This window comes from Hippocampus bargibanti, linkage group LG04, assembly GCF_051943395.1.
Source record: "Hippocampus bargibanti isolate YZ-2025 linkage group LG04, ASM5194339v1, whole genome shotgun sequence".
In the NCBI taxonomy this organism is placed as follows: Eukaryota; Metazoa; Chordata; class Actinopteri; order Syngnathiformes; family Syngnathidae; genus Hippocampus; species Hippocampus bargibanti.
The window spans coordinates 12,360,916-12,383,700 of NC_142737.1; the positions used below are offsets into that span (position 1 = coordinate 12,360,916).

At 39.2% G+C, this 22,785-nt stretch overlaps 1 protein-coding gene across 4 annotated transcripts; it reads right to left on the reverse strand.

The window, feature by feature from the left end:
• Positions 1-1,766: 1,766 nt before the first annotated feature.
• plat (plasminogen activator, tissue) lies at positions 1,767-22,328 on the reverse strand. 4 transcript variants are annotated; one of them, XM_088994081.1, is made up of 15 exons: positions 22,191-22,328; positions 14,293-14,382; positions 13,722-13,764; positions 13,343-13,477; positions 11,779-11,889; positions 9,038-9,212; positions 7,841-7,932; positions 7,581-7,755; positions 7,406-7,491; positions 6,482-6,544; positions 6,194-6,398; positions 5,147-5,283; positions 4,744-4,884; positions 4,506-4,654; positions 1,767-2,589 (listed from the first exon to the last, which is right to left on the reverse strand). In XM_088994081.1, the coding sequence occupies exons 2-15, from the start codon at positions 14,347-14,349 to the stop codon at positions 2,422-2,424; spliced, it is 1,737 nt and encodes a 578-aa protein (XP_088850207.1). In that variant the 5' UTR covers positions 14,350-14,382; positions 22,191-22,328; the 3' UTR covers positions 1,767-2,421. The 4 variants fall into 4 exon arrangements, with proteins under 4 accessions (XP_088850207.1, XP_088850206.1, XP_088850209.1 ...); XM_088994080.1 differs by having other exon boundaries at positions 13,641-13,764; XM_088994083.1 differs by lacking the exon at positions 13,343-13,477.
• Between the last annotated feature and the right edge of the window lie 457 nt (positions 22,329-22,785).

A 22,785-nucleotide genomic window follows, 5' to 3' on the forward strand; every position in this document is an offset into this window, starting at 1 on the left:
TATCAGATCATTTTATATAAACCTTTCGTGTCCAACCTGTGTAAAAAAAGAAATGTGACATTTGAAACTGATTTGAATGGTCGATGAAAGACGGTTTTCTTTTTCTTTTCACACAAGAAAATTAACTCCGTTATATTTAAACGCAAAAAAAAACCCTAACCCTCTTTTTTCACCAATGTACCGTATTTTTGTTGTCAATAAGTAGGTTTATGAAAGAAATGAGTCTAACTCTTTACTTACATTTTCTCTTGCGTTTTAACACCTCGAGCAGGGATTGAAGACACCATCTGGTGGACAAATGCGTTCTATCGTGCTAATTAGGCAAGTCCATGGGTGCTCAATATGTCGATCACGATCGACCAATCCATTTCCAAGGTAGGATTGATCGATGCATGACATGGTGATGTGACATTGTCATGAACTGACGCTATACAAATAAAGTTGAGTCGTTTTGGAAAAAAAAAAAAACTAGGCGTCAGCCTATCAGCCCCCCCCCCCCTCACTTGATTGATACACGGGACAACCAATCAGATGACATTTTCATTATTAAGGACAACCGACGTCACCGCAAAAGTTGTGTCCATAATTTTTAAAATGGCTTCAAATGACTTCTACTGAGTGTATTTTAATAAGATTCCACCACATATAGCTATATTTTACGTTTTAAGACACACTGAATATTCCGTAAATCTTGTTTTTGAGTTGGTGACGAGTCTGTACGTGACGTCACTAAAGGACTGTCCTTGACCGTAAAAAAAGACGCATTGTACCGCTACAATGCGTCTTCCATCACGTCAATGTATTTTGCTGGACTTGTTTGGTCTGGGGACCTCATGTTGCACCCAAAAGCCCCCAGAAGGCCAGAAGAGGGCGTCCAAGCGCCATATCAGGAATTTATCAGCCTGTGGAAACGGAGGTGGCCACAGGAGGTTGCCATTTTGTGCCTCTTTTTTTGGCTGAGAGATTTTCCCCCAATGTTGCCTCAAAATGGCACAAATAAATTCTTTAATCGATTGCAAACATGTATGCTTTCCTCTTCAGAACTATTTGAATCATATTCATAACTGGATGTGTAACAAGAGAGCATATTCTCCGAATCTGAAGCCATTGTTTTGATTCTCCAGCAATGCAAGACGTCTTGGCGTGACGTCACGACCTAGGGGCGGGACTTTCTGAAAATGCCCAATTCGCAGCTCAATTTTTTTGCAGATTTTGGACACTTTAAGTCATTTTTATTTGTGTTTTTCATTTGAATAAAAAATATCATACTGCATGTTTTGGGTATTTTAGATGCTATAAAACGTTTTTCTGATGTCAGTTAAAAAACAAAAAAGTGACGTTGGTTGTCCTTTAAACAACGCACATGCGCGTTGAAAAGTTAGTAAACTAGTCTTTAGTTACATCCTAATATTTCGCTCGTTTTTTAAAAGTAAAATAGGGTATAAAAATGAGTGGGGGTACAGAATGGGAGGAGACACGATTTTCACGATGACATTTTCAATGAGCGTTTGTCTCGTCTGACATTCATCAGAGTGAACTCAGGTTTAAAATTATGGTGTGTTGTGCAACATATGCGGATATACATTAACATACATTGCAAGAATATATTTCTCAATAAATATAATGGGTTGATCATTTTGACTTGGTCATTTCCAAAGTAGCTCCCATGCTGAAAAAGTGTGAGCCCCCTTGGTCCAGTCCTTAACAATTTTAACATGTAGTTCCACATAATTTGCATAAAAAATAAAAACACAAAGCAGAGCGAATGTAATGAGTCCAAAAACTTTATGTATTTTACCAGAGGTGATTATAGAACAATAAATTATTTACAACACGTAAATTTCTATAAAATACACATAAATATTAAATTAGTAGAAAAGTTAAAAACACATGCACACACAGGTACAAATGATTTGTATGGAGCTACATAGTTTTTTTGTAAATATGAAAAAAGTGATCATATAAATGTTAAATTTTACTGTCCATGCTTGGCTGTATTCATGTGTCACGAGTGATGTGATAGAAAAAAACAGATTCCCAACGCCCCAAAAAAAAGTATAAAATTCGAGGATAATCTGAACCAGCAGATTTTATGAAATGTATATTACGCACAAGTCTGTGTTGAACCTTAGCCATCACTGACCCTTCACATTGTAACCAGCTCCACAGGGGTGAACGGACCAAAACAACTGAACACATCCGTGCATGTCAACACACATGGATGATCTCAATTGGGGGGGGGGGGGGGGTACAGTGGGCCCTCAAGCACAGTAAGTGAAGAACACGGAGCAACTGTGACTGTTCAGAGCCCATGACAGAAGTTCCTCTTGGTCCCTCTAAGCAAGTGCTTGTCTCAAACATCCACCATTTGGATTAAGATACACCACGCATAATCAAGTGAACGTAGCGTCATCTTGCCACTCAGATCGGGTTGGCCGTCATTTTGTTGTGAATCCAGTCGATGTAACGGGTGACGCGTGTGTAGACTCCAGGCTTATCCCTTTGACCGCAGCCATCGCCCCAGCTGATTACGCCCATCAGGGTCATTTTGTCATTAGAGCGGCAGACGAGAGGACCGCCGGAGTCTCCCTGGAAAGGTGTTCCAAAGATATTTAGAATGAGACATGAGACATCTTCACACCAAGCCATTTATGCTCTTATTTTGAAAGCCACTTTAGACATGATGTGTTGACAGGAAGTTAACATTTAGCCATTTTGTTCGGCTCTTTGTAAGCCATCATTTCTTCCAAAGCCATTGGCTGTTTGTCACGCTTTCGACATTGGTGTCCTTTTTCTGTGTTCATATTGTAAATTAGCTGAATAAATAGGATCTTTAAAAGTTACATCTTGACTCAGCTTATTTTTCAAGAGGAATTAGGCTGACTGCTAAATTGAAGTTTGATACACTCAAGGAGAGCAGTAAAAGTAGTCATTTTCAAAGTTTTGTACATGGGCACCTTGATACATGATAATCCGCGAATTACAGGCCCAAACTGTGTGTAGTTACCATGGCTTGAACGTGACCTTTTTTTGCAAATTTCCCCTTTGTGGGACTATTAAAGGCTTTCTTATTCATAATCAGTACAGTTAATCTGTGTTTCACTGTCAATGCTTGTTTGGTCTGAAAACCTCGTGTTGCGCCAGAAGAGAGCATCCAAGCTCCATATAAGGAATTTATCAGCGTGTGGAAACGCAATACACTCTCTTGTCTGCAAGAGGTCACCATTTTCTTCTGCCTCTTTTTGGGTGAGACATTTACCCCCAATGTTGCCTCAAAATGGCACAGAATACATTCTTTAATCGATTGCAAACATTTATGCTTTCCTCTTCAGAACTACTTGAATCATATTCATAACTGGATGTGTAACAAGAAAGCATATTCTCTGAATCTGAAGCCATTGTTTTGATTCTCCACCAATGCAAGACGTCTTGGCGTGACGTCACGAACTGGGGACGGGACTTTCTGGAAATGCCCAATTCGCAGCTCAATTTTTATCAGATTTTGGACACTTTGTCATTTTTATTGGTGTTTCGCATTTGAATAAAAATATCATACTGCGTGTTTTGGGTGTTTTGGATGCTATAAAACGTTTTTCTGATGTCAGTTAGGAAACAAAAAAGTGACGTCGGTTGTCCTTTAAGGGACGCCTCTGGACAAGTTGTGTCCATAATTTGTAAAATCACTTCAAATGACTTCTACTGGGCGTATTTTACAAAAATTCCACCACATATAGCTATATTTTACGTTTTAAGACTCACACTGAATATTCAGGAAGTCTTGTTTTCAAGTTGATGACGATGCCTAGCGTGACATCATGTCCGGAACGCCCCTGACCGAGAAAGCGACGCACAATGCATTTTGGGTACTTTGTTTGGTCTGAAAACTTCGTGTTGATCCGTGTTGATGGTGAAATTAGAAAGAAAACACATAAATAACGTGATGGTGAATCATTGTGTGTTGCACCAAGACTATTATTTGATCCTAGTTGACACAAATTCCCAGCAGACAAATCAGCCCAGTTCCAACGGAGCTTGGGCGCCATCTTGCGCATTTTCTGGAACGCTACATTGGAGTCCTGACGGCTCGAATTGATACGGGAGGACTTCTTTAATCGAATGCAAACATTTATGCTTTCCTCCTCAGAACTATTTGAATCATATTCATCACTGGATGAATAACAAGAAAGCATCTTCTCCGAATCTGAAGCCATTGTTTTGATTCTCGAGTAAGGCAAGACATCCTGGCTTGACATCACGAACAAGGAGATGCCTTCTGAAACTCGGCATCTCCAAGGTCATTTTGAAGTAGTTTTGGGACACTTTAACTAATTTTTATTGGTGTTTTGCATTTGACTAAAAATAGCAGCCTGCGTGTTTTGGGTGTTTTAGATGCTATAAAACGTTTTTCTGATATCAGTTAGGAAACAAAAAAATGGTGTCGGTTGTCCTTTAACTATCATGAGAATTTGCTTGTGTACTTGCTGATGTTAGTTTTGGGGACTCACCTTGCAGGCGTCATCCAGGCCTCTTGTGTCACCTGCACACAGCATGTTGGCGGTGACTGTACGTCCAGACAGCACAGCAGGGACACAACGCTCTCTGGGCCACAAACGAACAAAACCTCTCTTGACACGCTCAGAAAAATGAGCGGAAACTATAGAGGAGAAAAGGACAGGTTGAACATCAAGTCTACAGTGAGAACAGTGCCGCAGTCAGTTTATTGTGAAAGGTCATTTGGCATACACTCAGAGTCTTTCCCGTAGCCTGAGATCTCACACTCGGTCCAGTCAGGCAACACTAGGCCAGCTTCAGGAAGACACGCGGGGAGAACCTCTGGAGAGTTCACGGCACAGACCCCAATGTCTGATTTCAGCTTCAGCAGAGCTGCAGAAAATCAATGAGAAAATTAGCAAAACATGCCAATCTGACTCAAATCTTATGTACATGCACAGCTATTTTGTTGAACCTGAATGCACGCATGATGTAAATGTAAAAAATCACTCATGCACTTTAGTGAGGGGTTTCGCTTTCATTCTTAATGTACAAATAGGAAAGTTCCCAGAGTTTGGGGCATGTACAAACATGGTGATGTAATTCAATACAATAGCATCTTAATTTTTTAATTGAGCACGTCAGTTGTACCAACCTATGTCATTGTCAAACGAGTCGTTATCAAATTTCTCATGAATCCAGTATTTTTCCACTTTGAAAATCTGCTCACTGCTGGAATTCTGTTTGCGGAATGTCCTGCCCAGAATGACCTCCAACTTTGAAGGTTTATCCCTGCACAAAGGAGAACACACATGATCTTCATGGTATGACGTGACATGTGTATGGAATGACAATGCAAGGTGTGTGTTGGGCAGATATGTATCAATAACGATACCATGATCAGGACATATGCTGTACAACTGTCATAAAAATGCTCCAGTACAATGATACCACTTCACCATCGTGAGATACCTTCCAGAAAGAATTTATGTCGGCCATGTTTTATGTATCGTAGTTTTATTTTAGAACTTTTATTATTCCCAATACACAGCCCTGTATTTTTTAACTCATATTATTTTGTAGAAAAAAAACAAAGAGGTAAATGGCATCCTCTGTGTATACTGTGGTCACGTATTCTCTTATCTACTCTATGCACTCCATTGGCATAGTGCCCCCTCATGTTTAGAATGAGATAGTGCTTGATTAATGCCTTGTTTAAATTAGATTAGATTAGCCTTTATTTGTCTCACTGTGAAAAAAAATACATTTCACAGCAGCAAAAACAAAATACAGGAGCTGCTGTAAAGGCAGCCACTCTCGTGGCGCCATCTTGAAATAAAAAACAAACAAACAAATAAATAATGTGACACCAGGGAGTTCATAGCGGAATGTGCAGGTTTTTAAAGCAAACCGTAGCATCCATTGACAAAAAGAGATTGTCTCACATCTCCTGCACGTAAATCCGCTTCAATTCCAAGCCGCGACGGTTCCACATACTGTATGCATCGGTGGTCCTTTCTTCTCATTGGAGGCTGACTACAGACTATCAGTGTAACGTGTACCACAGTCATTGAAGTTTTGTATTTTTGAACAAAATGTATTAGCACTATCAAGTATCGCTGCTCTGTATTATATGAGAACTCAACCACAACATGTAAGCAGTATGTTATAGGGAAATGTGTAACGAGTGAGTCTCATTTACGTAGGCTCGAAGCAGTGAGCTGCAGACAGGACCCAACAGGAGTCAATGAGAATTCCTCCACATCGGTGGAAGTGTTGCCGCAGACGAGCCTGGTAGACATTAATGGCGGCCTGCCACGGCTGTTCTGTAATGTCGCTTTCACGACCTCCAAACATGCGGAAGGTAGGCTGGCTCAAGGTGTTGTCCAAACGCTGGCCGCATTTTCCTGAAGTGAGGATGGACAGATTGTGAAAACAACGCTTCAAACAACACTAGCAAACTCACAGGGGGGTTATGATGATGTCATACCTTGGTTGTTGTTGATTATGGGGCCTCGAGGGCCCAGTGGGGTGATAGAGGATGGACGTCTCGCTGAAAAAGAGAATTGTCCACTAATTCAGTTTTGAATACCATTGTTCGTTAACTCATTCACTGCCATTCCTGACTATCTTTGGAAATTGAAAAGCATGAGCGCTATTTCCGAATTTTTTCGGGTTTTAGTTTTTCTTGCCGGTGGGGGCTTGATGGGGTGTGCCGATAAAGCGCTCGTCAGACCTCTGGCAATATTGTTCCCTTCCATGAGGGGAAAGCGTTTGCCTTTTTTACAGCCCCCTTCTACTTGCACCTCATTTTACTCCAGACCCATATAATTTAGGAATTAACATTTTTTTTCTGATGGAAGAAGCGAGTCTACGGTTCCTTACGCTGCATTGATTGTTTATGTAGTCCTGAAAGTCAATATTTTGTGGGTCCTGGACTTTGAGTGAAAATGACAAAAACCCTGGCACTGGAGCGGACCCACTTTTGCACGTCTGGCAATCAATCAGTTAATTTCATTAGTTTTAGTCATGAATCGCTGTAGTTTTCAGCGCTATTTGCTTTCCCACATGTCAAAGTTTGTTAATGAGATTTTAACCCACAAAAAATGTTTTATTCATATCTAAGAACAAATGTCTTTATTTTTTTAAATAACAACATTACTTTTAAAATGCACTTCCAACACAATGCTGGCAAAATCAGCTGTAATTTTTATGTTAAGTGGTGTAACTAATATTTAATAATTGCAACAGTGAGAATTAGATTATTTCTAGATGACATTACACTACTGAATAGCAGCAATATTGAACCTGATGGTCCTTTACCGGTTATATTTTATATTTTAAAGGTCAGCATTTACCAACAACAGACTGCTGAACAAAAAAAAAACAAAGAAAAAGGATGTAAACAACTCACTGCATTTCGGGACATCACAGAGCTCCCAAGTCAGTTGCATGTTCTTATATACATAACACCATGGACCTCCATCACCATCAGGATTCCTATTGGATGAAACCAGATGCATGGAGTTATTTTATATTACATTTTATATAAAATAATAATGACATTGTTTTCATCCGGGCTTTTGTACCTGCAGTAGCTGTGGCTGCCCAAGCCCAATTCAAGGGCGTCAGACCTCCAAGCGTTGTTTGATTTATGCATGATAGCCGGAGAGTCCCATGAGAGACAACGGGCGCCACTTTTAGTGACGGACTCCGTCCCCCTGTAAGTCAGACCGATCCCTCTTGTGCATTCTTCGTGTTCATCTATTGAAAATCACATAAGGGAGCATATATATGGGTTACGTAAAAAACATGAATGTACAGTAGAGTGCTTGATGTGAGGTGCTACCTTGTGAACATTTGGGCAAGGAACAGAACTCCCAGATGATTTGAGTGCCTTTGTAGGTGTAACACCAAGGAGCACCGTCACGATCGGGGTTCCTGAGAGGAGAGAAAATCATCATTCAGTCTCGTCATGAGAAAGGTACAGTTGAAACACTGAGTGGGAAATCCAACTGTGAGACAGTTTTAAACACCCCAGTGCATAGCTGTCAACCAGCCGTACGATTTTGCACATTTTTATATGTATACGGCATACAAGGAAGTTTGTACAGGGAACGCAAAAATTATTAAATATAATTGTGAGATATTTTTGATAGATTTTCGTCATTAAATATTAGCAGTAATGTGAATTATAACAAAGTCGACCACTGAGAAAACAAGTCCGTGCGAAAAGTCTCGAGAACAAACAAAAGTTGCGAGAAGATAAGTTCCGATGAAGTGGAATTTTATTTAGAAATCAGTTAAATTAAACATTTTACAGTGTTTTTTTTTCACTTGTTATTTTTTTGTTTGCACTTTATGAATAATGTGACTATATGCCTGCCTCATAGCAATGTAGATAGTGAAAGAGCATTTTCACTTGCTAGAAAGATAAACACTGAGTACGGAAAAAGCATGGTAGAGGACACTAGTTTCTTATTTGCAGGTCAAATTGAATTATGATGGGGAATGCTCTCAACTGAACTCATCAAATGAATTGTTGTCCACGGCAAAAAAATCCACCATGCCCGACAACAAAGAACATACTTGATTTTTTTCTACAAATATTTTGTAACATAAAAGTATTAATGTTTACATGTGAAATTTTGTTCATAAAATTGCGCAATGAAATACAGTAAAGTCTCGTTATATCGATATCGGATATATCGATAGTCCCGGTTATATCGATACTATTTCTATGCACGCACGGAGAAAATTACATGCAAACAGAGTCGGATATATCGATAGTCCCGGCTATATCGATATTTTTTCGGACTCCCTTGAATATCGATATAACGAGACTTTACTGTATTACACACGCGTATGATTTTCTCAGTAAGTAAGGAAAAATTGAGTTGTTATTAAGGTAACTCGGAGGTTGTCTCGCAGGTTGACAGGTACTGTATGCCAGTGAGCGATTATAAAAACCATTACTTAATTATTTAATCAAACAACGAATTGGCGCCGGGTATTTAACTATACAAGTCTGTATTTTCTTACAAACCTGCAGAAATTGTGGTTGCCCAGCCCAAGGCTGCCGGCGTCCACTTTCCTGGCGGTGAACTTTTTTCCTCTGAGTGCCGTACTGTTCCAGTTGATGCACTCTGCTCCCGACTTGCTGATACTCCACGTGCCCCGATAGGCGTCCCCACTCCCCACAACGCATTTCTCTTTTACGTCTGGAAACAAACAGCTGAATGATTAGATACACATATGCCCTTGATTATTCTTGGCGCTCATGTGTCTCTTAAATTCTTATCTAATTCATTTTTGATGACCGGATGACGGCTATTTCCCACTGCGGAACACTTCTTCACAGCATTTGAATGTTATCATTCTGACATTACGTCCTTATTGCAAAGCAAAGGGAACTTGATTGCGCGTGGTTCAAAGAGCAAAAATTGGGGATAAAAATGCTGCATGGTGACAGTGACGGCAAGCAGTGGTTTGGGAGAATAATTTTTCAAAGTCATCGATCAAGCTGTATTGCCGCTAAAATTCGATGTATTCTGTCAAACTAAACAAAAGACAAATAGAACAACATATAATAATAATAATAATAATAATAATAATAATAATAATAATAATAATAATAATAATAATAATAATAATAATACATTTCATTTATAAGCACCTTTCAAAACACTCAAGGACACTTTACAGTCGCAGGATTTTTTGTGCGGGTGAGCAGCGGTGGCCATTCGCGCCAGCGTTCACTCGACCCGGAAGTAACACAGCAGCAAAGTTATGAAAGGAAGAGGAAAGGAAAGAAAGACGTAGAAAATCAAAATATTGAGTATTTAAAACAACCAGGGAGATATGCCTTTAATCTAATACCCCGATAATAAGACGGAATATTATCGGGTGCAGAAAGCGCTTAAGATTGAATGACTGTCTGTGTCCTTTGTGGTGTGTCCCTTTTTTTTTTTACTTCAGATGGCGGCGCGTGAGTGGGCTGCCTTTACAGCAGCTATTTTTATTACAGTGGTACCATGGCTTACGAACTTAATTGGTTCCCAGACAGAGTGTGTAAGGCGAACAGTGTGTATCCCAAAAAAAAATTCCCATAGGAAACCATTAAAATGAGAATAATCCGTTCCCAGGTCCCCAAAAAACATAATTTTCTACTTTCTAATTTTCTAAGCCTTAAAACTACACAAAATATACCTTATTTTATGTATAATAAATGTGCTATAGTATTATGATTAAAGAAATAAATTGTACTATACAATAAAGTCACTTTATTTACCTTTGTGATGGTCCTTAATGGCTTGATGGAATGGAGTGTCCAGTTTCCTCAGCATTAAACACTTGATGAGGAACATAGGCTTCTTTCACCATCTTGAGGAATGATCCCTTGTAGGTGCTTTCTCTGTGATAATTGTATCTAGTTCTTCATCAATTGTGATCTGTTTAGCTGGGTTGATAGCTTGCTGCATCAAGTGTACAGATGACTTGTGCGGGTTATTTGTGGAGCCTGATTGATGGCATATTTTAACCTTCCAGTCTACACTCTGCTTTTGAACTATCAACGTTGAAATGGGTCCAAATTTCACTGTTTTCTATGCATTTTCTCACTATTTCATTTTTTCACTTTTGTTTTTTTGTTTCAAACTCTGTCATCTCCCTTTCGTGTGTGTCTCTCTCTCTGTGTCTGCCTGTATCTTTAATGTTTAACCCCGCCCCACTGCTGGGTTCCTGACCAATCACGTGGCTTTAACCGAAGACGCCATTTTGGTTTTTGGAGAACGGCCGCGTTCTCTCCATCTGTAACCCCATCCCCCACTGATGCGTTCTTGACCAATCACGTGGCTTTAACCGAAGACTGAGGGCGGGGAATAGAGGACAAAAACAGTGGCCACCATTTTCTTGTTAGGCAGCTCATTGTGGCAGCTCCGTGTGTATCCCAAAAAAATAGTTTGTATGCCAAGGTAAATTTTTCATAAATGTAACGTTTGTAAACTGAAAAGTTCGTAAACCAAGGGGTTAATAAACTAAGGTTTCACTGTATTTTGTTTTTGGTGCGGTGAAATGTAAATTTCTTCATTGTGAGACAAATAAAGGCTAATCTAATCGAATCGAATCTAATAATATCCAGGCTAAATTTGCTAGTCTGTGGAGCTCAATTCAATTATACCGCCCCCACGTGGCCAAGGAGCAAACACAGAACGAGCAGCGAGATTGTCTTGAAAGAAAGAAAACGTCAATTTTACATTTATGTGATATAATGGGTCTGTTTTTATGTAATGTGAGAAACCTGTAACGCTTCGTCGATGACTGAAGAATTAAAAGCACAAATTTATTGACTCTGGCTTTCACTAAGGCTATCACTGGCTAGCTGCCACTTAGTGATGTACTATGCGTAATTATTCAACTGAGAGGGTGTGGTGTCTAACTGTCTCCGAAAGAATTGGACAGATATAAAACATTCATACATCAGTGATATTTGCATGGTTTAGAGAGTTTTATTTTTGTAATAATTAATCCAAATGTCTTAAGAGACACATTTTAATTTTTTTTCTGGGTATGGGCTCGACTACATAATCTTAGTCATTCATCATAAAAGATTTTGGACAATTTTATGTTTTCAGCTTTGGGGGGAAAGCCCTTTTCTGTTCCTACACAACTGTAAACACAAACACAAGACTTATTCAAGGTAAATTTGTGCTTCTATCAACCCCCAAACCACTGATGAAATACTTTCAAAAGAACATAAACAGAGATTTTGAGCCGGGCCCTACTTACTGATCTCACACTGGGAGCCACTGAAGCCTGTGGGGCACTGACAAATATAGTCCGAAGAGTACACAGCTTCCTTGCATGTCCCTCCATTGTAGCAATGAGATGTGTAGCAGTCTAGAAAGGGCAGAAAACCAAATAGGGTTAAGGTGGACTGCATGTCACAAGCCTATAAAGTGAACCGTGGTTAGAATGGATGATGTGGTCAGCAGGGATTCAGTCATTATGAGCCACAGCAAAATTTTGTTTTGCTCACCAAGTGTGTGAGTGGACAGACAAATGAATGACAAACAAATACGACATTGTTAAGCCAAATAATGACCCTAACAGACATTACTTTTAAACATGCTGATATTGATTCATTCAGCTCAATACCAAATACGGTGCCCCTTAAGCATCGAAGGCCATTAGCTATTTTTTTATCTCATTCACGGCCATTCACAAATTTATTGGGATGACGTAGAGCGCCATTCCCAAATTTGTTTGGGTTTTCTTTTTTGTTGCTTGGGTGCCAATAAAGAACTGACAATACCCCTGGCAATGTTTTTTTTCATTCCACAAGGGGGCAGCATTTTCCTTTTTTACATCTCCGCGCTTTGTTCCAGCTTCAGCTGTTGTCAAAGCACTATAGAAACCAATATGTATGTATTGCATTGTATTTTGGACAGCCACCCTTATTTCAAGCTCATATAACTCCAGACCCAAACAATTTAGGAATTAACTCTTACTTCTGATGAAAGAAGACAGTCTAAGGTTTCTGACGCTGCATTAAATGTTGATGTAGTCCTAAAACTCAATATTCTGTGGGTCTTGGAATTTGAGTGACAATGACAAACACCCTGGCACTGGAGTGGACACATTTTACACATCTGGCAGTGAATGAGTTAATTAACCTGCCATACCTCAATAAATTAAAAAAGGTACTCCGGTTTCCTCCCACATTCACAAATTATCCATGGCAGGTTAATGAAACACCCTAACACTAAACACTAGGTGTGTGTGAGCGCTAATGGTTGTTCTGTGGGTGATTGGCTGGCATCACTTCGGGGTGTGTCTCTAAAGTGACATTTTGAAGTAAAATATGTCTTCTGAGGGTGCCTGCGTCCATTATCCGTCCCGCTTATTCCTCATTAAGGTCGCGGTGGGTGCTGGACCCTATCCAAGTCGTCTTCTGGCACCAAGCGGGGGACACCTTGAATTGGTTGTCAGCCACTCGCAGGGCACACAAAGACAAAACACAGTCACTCTCACACTCACACCTAGGGGCAATTTGGAGTGTTCAATCAGCCTGCCATGCATGTTTTTGGGATGTGGGAGGAAACCAAAGAACCCGTTGAAAACCCATGCAGGCCCGGGGAGAACATGCAAACTCAACACAGAGAGGCCGGACCAGGTCTTGAACTCATGACCTCTGTACTAAGCTACCGCGCCGCCGTGAGGCTACACACAAAAAAAAATCAATTGGTCACTATCAATGTACAGTATTTTTGTTTTGAAAGTAAACACACTAACTGTTCTTGGTGGTTCATGATGTGAAAGCAGAATCGTGTTGATAATATGTCGCACTCACTGATGACGGGCACAACGTGACACAGTTCTCGTCCTCTAAAAGCACAACGGCAATACTCCACACGCTGTCCCTTCCATCGGAGCCAAGTGTCCCCATAACTATGCACGGCCGACGTTGTACTATCCACACAACGTGCTGAGAAAACACACACAAATACATGCAAATCAAAAGCCAATCAGATTAGAAGATTACAAATGGTGATTGTTACATGGACAAACAGAGCGGAACAAAAGAATCTGAAGCTGAGGTGATGTTGTTATAAGGAAAGGCAAAAAAGAAAAAGAATGGCTGGGCTCACGGGAGGTGTCAAAGGAAGGTGAAGACTTCTGGATATGAACAATGAAAAGTGCCCGCCTGGATGTCTTCCTCTGAGGCTCACCTCGGTAAAAACGAGTTCCTCTCTTGGAGCGGAGCAGCTCCGCCTGCAAAATATACAACAGCACAAAAGTTCAAGACTGGGAATGGGACTTAATTTGTCATTGTGCCTTGGTCAAATGAGAAGGATTGGTTGGTTTACTTGTGGTGCAGAAAAAAAATTATAGAGTATTGCGAAAGTGTTTTGAAATGAATAATAATAATAATAATAATAATAATAATAATAATAATAATAATAATAATAATAATAATAATAATAATAATAATAATAATAATGGATTGGATTGGATTGGATTGGATATGCCTTTATTAGTCTCACAGTGGAGAAAGCTAGTTAGCTAGCCAATGGCTAGATAATAGATAGCGAGCTAGATAGCTAATAGATAGCCAGCTATCCAGATAGATAGCTAATAGACAGCAAATAGCTAGCCAGCTAGGTAGCCAGCTAGATAGCTCAACAGGCTGTGGGAGGAATGTCACTCAAAAAATATATATAAAAGTGGGTCAAACAAAGTTTTATTTGAAAGATTATAATGCTATTTTATAAATGTGCAGAAAGGAAGTGTGCTACTTACACTGTCGGCTAGGCAGCAGAAGAGAGAAGATATCACTAAAAAATGTATTTTGGTCATGGTCTTGGTAGGTCTTTGAAGCTCTTCAATTATCTGCAACCACAAAATGAATTTTAGATTCACATACGACTGATTTGAAATAACTGTTATAGATGGGTCGAACTGAAAACAATAAAAAAATACATATTATTAGCTTTGCAGTTTTGTAAAACTGTAGTTTTTTCAGACATTGCTACCACCAATAAATGCAATAAACTAATTCACTGCCATTCACGAATATATTCGGTAATTTAAAATATGACATAGAGCGCCATTGCCAAATTTGTTCGGGTTTTGGTTTTTTTTCTGCTTTGCGTGCCGATAAAGCGCTGGCCATGGCCTCTGGCAATGTTTTTTTCCATTTCACAAGGGGGCAGCATTTCCCTTTTTTCCATGTTAGTGCTTTGTTCCAGTTTCAGCTGTTGTTAAAGCGCTATATGGACAAATATGTATATGTATTGCATTGTATTTTGGACAGCTGCCCTCATTTCAAGCTTATATAACTCCAGACCCAAATAATTTCGGAATGAACTCTTTTTTTTCTGATGAACGAAGACAGACTAAGGTTTCTAACGCTGTATTGAATGTTTATGCAGTCCTAAAACTCAATGTTCTCTGGGTGCTGGAATTTGAGTGACAATGACAAAAACCCAGACATCGAAGTGGATATATGTATTTTTGCACATTTCTGGCAGTGAATGAGTTAAAGGTTATCAATACAATACTATACGATTTATATAGTGCTTTAACAACAGCTGAAGCAATAACAAAGCGCTTAACAAAACTGTTAACATCAAGTAAAATAATAAACACAAAACATTATCTATATAAAGATGACAACTATCCAAACCATGACTTCAATTATTACGTAGAGAGAATAGAAGTGGGACTAAGATGCAGCCCTGGGGAACATCACTACAAACTTTGGGTCATACATACAATACATTACAACAGAGGTCCCCAACCTCTGGGCCGCGGACCGGTACCGGTCCGTGGGTCATTTGGTACCGGGCCGTGCAGAAAGAATAAATCTATTTACTCACAGTCTATTTACTATCTGATTCTGAACTATGTTTTATTTTGAAAAATGAAAAATTACCTGATTACATCCGTCTATGACTTACTCTTGACTCATGTCAAAACGCTTGTCAAGGTCAGGTGATACATATCGCTAAAATTAGCCCACCGTAAGCGAGCAAAATGTTATCCGCTGGTCCGTGAAAATATTGTCTGACATTAAACCGGTCCGTGGCACAAAAAAGGTTGGGGACCACTGCATTACAATACATATTGATTTATACAGTGCTTTAAAGGACAACCGACGTCACTTTTTTGTTTTTTTAACTGACATCAGAAAAACGTTTTATAGCATCTAAAATACCCAAAACACGCAGTATGATATTTTTAGTCAAATGCAAAACACAGATAAAAATGACTTAAAGTGTCCAAAATCTACAAAAAATTGAGCTGCGAATTGGGCATTTTCAGAAAGTCCCGCCCCCAGTTTGTGACATCACGCCAAGACGTCTTGCATTGCTAGTGAATCAAAACAATGGCTTCAGATTTGGAGAATATGCTTTCTTGTTACACATCCAGTTATGAATATGATTCAAATAGTTCTGTAGAGGAAAGCATACATGTTTGCAATCGATTAAAGGCAACATTGGGGGGAAATCTTTCAACCAAAAAAAAGAGGCACAAAATGGTGACCTCCTGTGGCCGCCTCCGTTTCCACAGGCTGATAAATTCCTTATATGGCGCTTGGACGACCTCTTCTGGCCTTCTGGCGGCTTTTGGGTGCAACACGAGGTCCCCAGACCAAACAAGTACAGCAAAATAGATTGATGTGATGGACAATGCGTCTTTTTTACGGTCAGGGGCGGTCCTTTAGTGACGTCACGTACGGACTCATCACCAACTCAAAAATAAGACTTCCTGAATATTCAGCGCGAGTCTTAAAACGTAAAATATAGCTATATGCGGTGGAATCTTTGTAAAATACGCTCAGTAGCGTCATTTGAAGCCATTTTACAAATTATAGACACAACTTGTCCGGAGACGTCGGTTGTCCTTTAACAAAAGCTGATGCTGCAATAAACAAACTAAACACATTAAGATTTTGAAGCCCAAAGGGAATAAATGGCATTTTTCCCGCGACAAGGGGCCAGGACACATGGACACTAAATATAAGAACAAGTTACAACCAACTATAACCAGGAAGTTGACTAATAGGCATTTCGTGTCTTTGTTGAATGAATACTAATCGTTGATAATGAATCAACAATTGAAGGAAAAATAATCATAAAATTCTTGCTACAGTCCCTTCATTTCCTGTGCTGCTTCCTTTCTGTGCACCTATGTCCCGTGCCCCGGGGAAGCCGCTGGGAGGAAAGGGCGGGACAAGTGGGGAGGAAACATGGATTCGACACTGACTCATGGAGGAAGTTGGTCGTAACGCATTGGACAGGACAGTTGAATGATGTGTTTGGGGTTCAATTAATTAATCATTTATTTTGTAATCACATTTATTTAACTCACTTTCATTCACATACAGGTATACTGGATAGAAAAAGCTAGACACACCTGTGTCAATGCTCGGTTTTGCAGTAAGAGAAAAGTAGTCGGGGCGAAAAACTTTTGTAATCTTTTCACTTGAAATGCGATTTATAATCTGTATAACTACCATATTTTCTGGAATACAAGGTGCACCTTCAACGAATGGCATATTAAAAAAAACATTTTCCATAAAACAAGGTGCACCACATTATAAGGGGGCACATTCAATTAATGACATATTTTAAAATATTTTCCATACATAAGGCGCACAGGATTATGAGGCGCATGGTCAGTTTTTGAAAAAAATATTTTCTTTTAGGCATGCCTTATAGTGCAGAAAATAAGTTAATTTCATAAAAATTCTGGACATGTTGTCACTGTTGAAATATAATTCCATCGTATAGGTAATCCCTGTATAAGGTTACAATATGTCTCTCTGGATATACTGTATAGCATGGTGGGGAAACTATGTACTCAAGGCCTTGTTTGATAATTTTTTTAACACAATGATGGTACAAGCCATTAGTAAGGTTGAAAAAAGGGAACATATATTATATAAACACTACCAGTCATACTGTAGTGTCACACATCCACCCAGTCATACTCAATTTAAAATTGAAGGAACTGAAACTGTGCTTCCTGCACGGAAGTCAAACAAGTAAACCACTACGCTGTCAATGACTCACCCTGTAACTAAATTTAGTAAAAACGTCCGGTGCTCCAAAGACACAGGTGTCCTCTAAAGGTTTCCTGTACTGGGGGACAAAATGTATTTGTTGTACCTTTCCAGGTATGTGAGGAGGCTCTCAACGGATACCTCGAAAACTATACAGGTGAAAGACACAAAAGCAGTTCCTGGCTTCTCTAAAATTACAATACAATAATGTACAGTACTTTCAACCCCCTCATTCCCCAAATTTGTATTCAACCAAAAATACAGTCTGATCCACTAATCTTGGGAAAGTTTTCATTCTCTGCTGTCTGCCGGTTCACCCTCTCTGCTTGATTGGACACACACAAAGCAGAGCATAACTTTGTTTTCACATCACTTACACACACATACACGCACACACACTAAAAGCAAAACAATTACGAGCCCAATAAGATGTACTGCCCTGTCCATTAAAGCAAACACACACTCACCACTAAAAGGACGGGTCACTTTCTAGTTCTTGTGTAAAACAAAGCAAATTGACTTTTTATTGCCGAGTGCTATGACAAGCCCCCCTCCTAAAGTCCCCCTAAACTGAACCTCACTGACTCACGTGCAACAGCCTGTAGTTTCCGTTTTGTTTTCCTTTTGTGCAGCTGTGCGGCTTAGCTGTGCCCCCCTCTTGCTGGCCCTGTCTGTTGAAAACATGTGTTTCCTGCTGAAATACTGGCTGAGAAACATACAGTATCAAGCCCTGCAACACACCCACATCAGACATGAACATATGTGCTTCCCACCCTGTTTGGAGCCTCTTGTATTTGAGAGTCATGAGGCCATGTTTGGGTTCAGCTCACAACCTCAAAATGTCATTATTACTTCCAAAGGCATGCGGTGCCGGTGTTGTTTCGAAAACAATTTTGTTCTTTTCTTTTACAAACACACACGCACACACACATTTTTCCCCTGGAGGCACTAGCCACAAGCTAATGAGCCACTAGCTAGTTAGTTAGTGGCTAAACTGTGTTCGTTCGCTACTGGCTAGTTAGCTAGTGAGCTAGTGGCTAAACCGTGGTAGTTAGCTAGTGTCTAGTCAGTTAGTGGCTTAACTGTGTGTTAACTATTGGCTAGTTAGCTTGTACGATAGAACATCCTGAAAATACAAAGAAGAGCGACAAGACACAAGGCTAACTGTTAGCTCATGTGGCAATTGCATTGTAGTGAGAAATGTGTACACGTTGTCCTTCGTATTGTGTTGAATGGCTTATGAGACTCAATATGACTCTTATTTGTGACATGAATTTCGGGGTTTGGCACAAAGGAGGATTTGTGGTTGTAAACACTGAAAAGGTTTAAGATTTAAGGGTGTTGGCTTTGGCCATTTTCCAAACACAATTGAGAGTAACTGAAAAACCCACTTAGTACCCCCACAAAACAGGATAATCACCCTGAATAATATGTATTAAATGTATTATTATTATTATTATTATTATTATTATTATTATTATTATTATTATTAGAGAATCGGGTCACTGCTGACTTTGATCGCAAGAATTTACAATGAGGCCATCAGTATGGATGAAGAGCTGTTTTGCTTGTTTGGCTTCATTATCGGAATAACAGATATGTTTTCCCCCCCTATTTACTAACTTTGGGAAACTTCGTGTGTTACATTGTTCATAGGGTTGTTTTAGAGGATTGTGCTTTTTTTTCATTTTCTTAGTAGGTCAAATATGAGTGGAACAAGTGAAAACATCTTCAGAGGATCAGAAGCCAGACACTGAGTCACAACACTGCCAGGTTTGTAGGGCAACCGCGTGCACCGATTAAAACAAAGACATGCATCACAGCTGTACTATATGTGTCATTTGACCTCAATCTTGCAATCACGTTTTTGGAGGCTTTAATATGATTGAAAAGTGTTTGTATCCTGGGCAGTGGCATGGTGGTCCGAGGGTAACCAAATTATGGGAAACAACAAGCATTCAATCCGAGTGTGAATGAAGCACCAAAACCTTATTACATCGCCACTTCCCACCGCAATGATGAATGGGAAAATTCCAACAGCTAAATTATATCATGTAATATTATAATTTATTGGTTTCAGCAAGAAAAAAGGGTAAAATGGCCCATTTCAGTGTTTACTGTTCCTCTATTGAGTTTGTATCTGCTTGGACTTATTCAACTTAACAAGCAAATGCAACGAAGACAGAGCACTGAGGTTCTGAGAGATGAAGGTGGGACATTCTTCACTTCCAGTAATGACCACAAAATGTGGACGCAGAAATGGTGAAAAAGTACAACATACTTGCATTTCTGCGCGAAGTGACTAAATTTAGGGTTGTTCCTACACAGTGAAGTGTGCATTTAGATTCATCAAGTGTGAGGAAGAGTACTTCACTCAACTTTATTTGCACAGCACTAAAATTGAACTGTTTTTTTTTCTCCTTGTAATGCCATTGCGATTTAATATGCAAGTATTTCTACTCTTCCCATGTATTCTTTAGCAAATAAATAAAATAATATCTTTTTTTGTCCTGTAGTTTAGGATTATGATAAAGTAAGGGCAAATTAAGTATCAATGAATATGAAAGACAGTTTATATTTTTCAATTAGATTTCATTTATGAAAGACTTTAATTTGCAGTTCGATAAAAGTTCAATGTGACTACATGTCATCCATTGTGGAGAAAGAAGTCATGTTTTAGAATCAGTTGGACATGTTGGGATCACTAAAGCTTCAATTTGGCCATTGTTTCTTTCTACCCTGCTACAATATGCTATGCCAGAAAGCTACTTAGCAGGCATTATTCATTCTCCGCAGTCACTCAGGGGGATTGGCATTGGTGCATGCTTCACTATGCCAGCTCTTTAAAAGTCCCACAGAACATAAAGCAGCATTGTTGCCTTCAAGCCTCCCCCCCACTGCTGGGCTCGGTGTGGGGCCTTGAAATTTTGAATGCGCATACCCAGCGCAACAAATAAACAAGAGAAAATGGAGAGATGAGACATCTGGATAGAGGCAGATGAAAGGAGAGAAAAGAGAGAATGAAGAGAAGAGCAACATGGGAAGCAATAAAAATCCACAGAGATCAGCATTAAAAAGAATGAGTCGTCCTGAGTCATCTCATCTTCCAGGGCTGCTCTGAAACGGGTGAAAGAATCGATGGCTTCTGATAAAAGCACTTAATAAATACAAAATCTCTGAATTCAAAGGTTTTTTTTTGCTGAGTTTTATTTTTGTCCTGATACCAATACGGAAACAGTGTTAGCGTTTTAACTTTGTGACTCACTCACATCATGAACTGAAGTGACCACAAATCCTGGAATGCAGATACAAAGCACTACTTCGGCAATGTTAGTGTGCAATGGTGCACAGTATCAACAAAGAGTGTGACTCGAATATCCACGGAAAAAAGAACAGAGAAGGCAGGAGGCTCAAATCGGACACACTTTGGTGCTGCAGCAACTTATAGTTTGGGCAAAAAATACAAAGAAGAGAAGACAATGAACCGGTGCAGATGTTATCAATACTGTAGATGAGAGAGATAGTTTGAAAAAGTAGATATTTAAAACATTTGACTACTGTCGAATGGCATTCTTTTCCGGGTATTACACAGACTAAGACAAATAATTTAAAAACATTTTTCTAAAATTAATGTCTAGATAAATAGGTTTGTAGATAGGTTGCTAGCTAGCGAGCTGGATTGATTGATTGATTGATTGATTGATTGATTGATTGATTGATTGATTGATTGATTGATTGATTGATTGATTGATTGATTGATTGATTGATTGATAGATGGATAGACGATAGATACAACGATGGAACAATGGATGGATGATGGATGATGGATGGATGGATGGATGGATGGATGGATGGATGGATGGATGGATGGATGGATGGATAGGTGGATATGGGATGGATGGATGGATGGATAGATAGATAGATAGATAGATAGATAGATAGATAGATAGATAGATAGATAGATAGATAGATAGATAGATAGATAGATAGATAGATAGATAGATAGATAGATAGATAGATAGATAGATAGACAGACAGACAGACAGACAGACAGACAGACAGACAGACAGACAGATAGATAGATAGATAGATAGATAGATAGATAGATAGATAGATAGATAGATAGATAGATAGATAGATAGATAGATAGATAGATAGATAGATAGATAGATAGATAGATAGATAGAGAGACAGAGAGAGAGAGAAATGCCTGCAAATGGCATTAAAAATTAGCTTTTCAAAAAACAAACAAACATACTACATGTTCCTATTAATATGGAAACTTCTATCTATGTGCATTCATAACAATATTTAAAATGACATTTGTGGTGCAGGTTGAAAGCAATACAATAAAAAGCATTGTAAGATGAACATAATGATTTAAATGTGATATGTATCCTGTACTAAATCGACATATACAAGAATAAAAACATATATACAGGTACATCCTTTTTAAAACATCACATACCCAAAGAACAAAACTATGACTCGCCAGAAGTGTAAGTTATGTACGTGTAAGTCATCTGCTGCAGTATCATGCATGTGCATCTTGAAAACATCCTAATGTGATCATGCAGAGAAGATTTAATTCAGGTTGTGCAAGTGCAGAAAAAAGAAAAGAGGCTCTTACCACCAAATACAAGATGATATGATGATGATGATGTTGATGGTGGTGTTTGTGAGCTTTCGAATGGATGCCTCGCTGGGAGTGAGCTTCCCCGGCGGTTGTTCTCACTTTTTAAAGCTCCACGAGGGGAGGGGAGGGCAAGCGAAGGAGGAGAGGAGTGGAGAGGAAAGATGTGGAGCGGGGAGGAGAGAAGGTTGGGGTAGGGGGTGCTATGACCTCAGAAGGGGAAACACTGCTACTCTTCAGGCCGGATGATGACGATGCAGACGAGAGGGAGGGTGGAGTTCACACCGTCACACACAATTGAATTGTGCCCCCCCTTTTTTGTTTTATATTTCTTGATATTAAAGTCATAAATGACATATGAATGTGCAAGTTATGCATAAAACCACTATTTATTTAATCTCTATAGATTGAAATGTAATTAACAAAGTTCTGTATCACTTGAGCTGTATTTCTATAGTATTGTGTGAGTATGTATCATAAAGTATAATGAGTAAGTTGTTTCAACATAATTTCCCTTTCATTTGGAGACAGTCAACACATATAGTATTTCAGTATGAGCTGATGATACAACGAAAAAGACTTTTGCTGATTT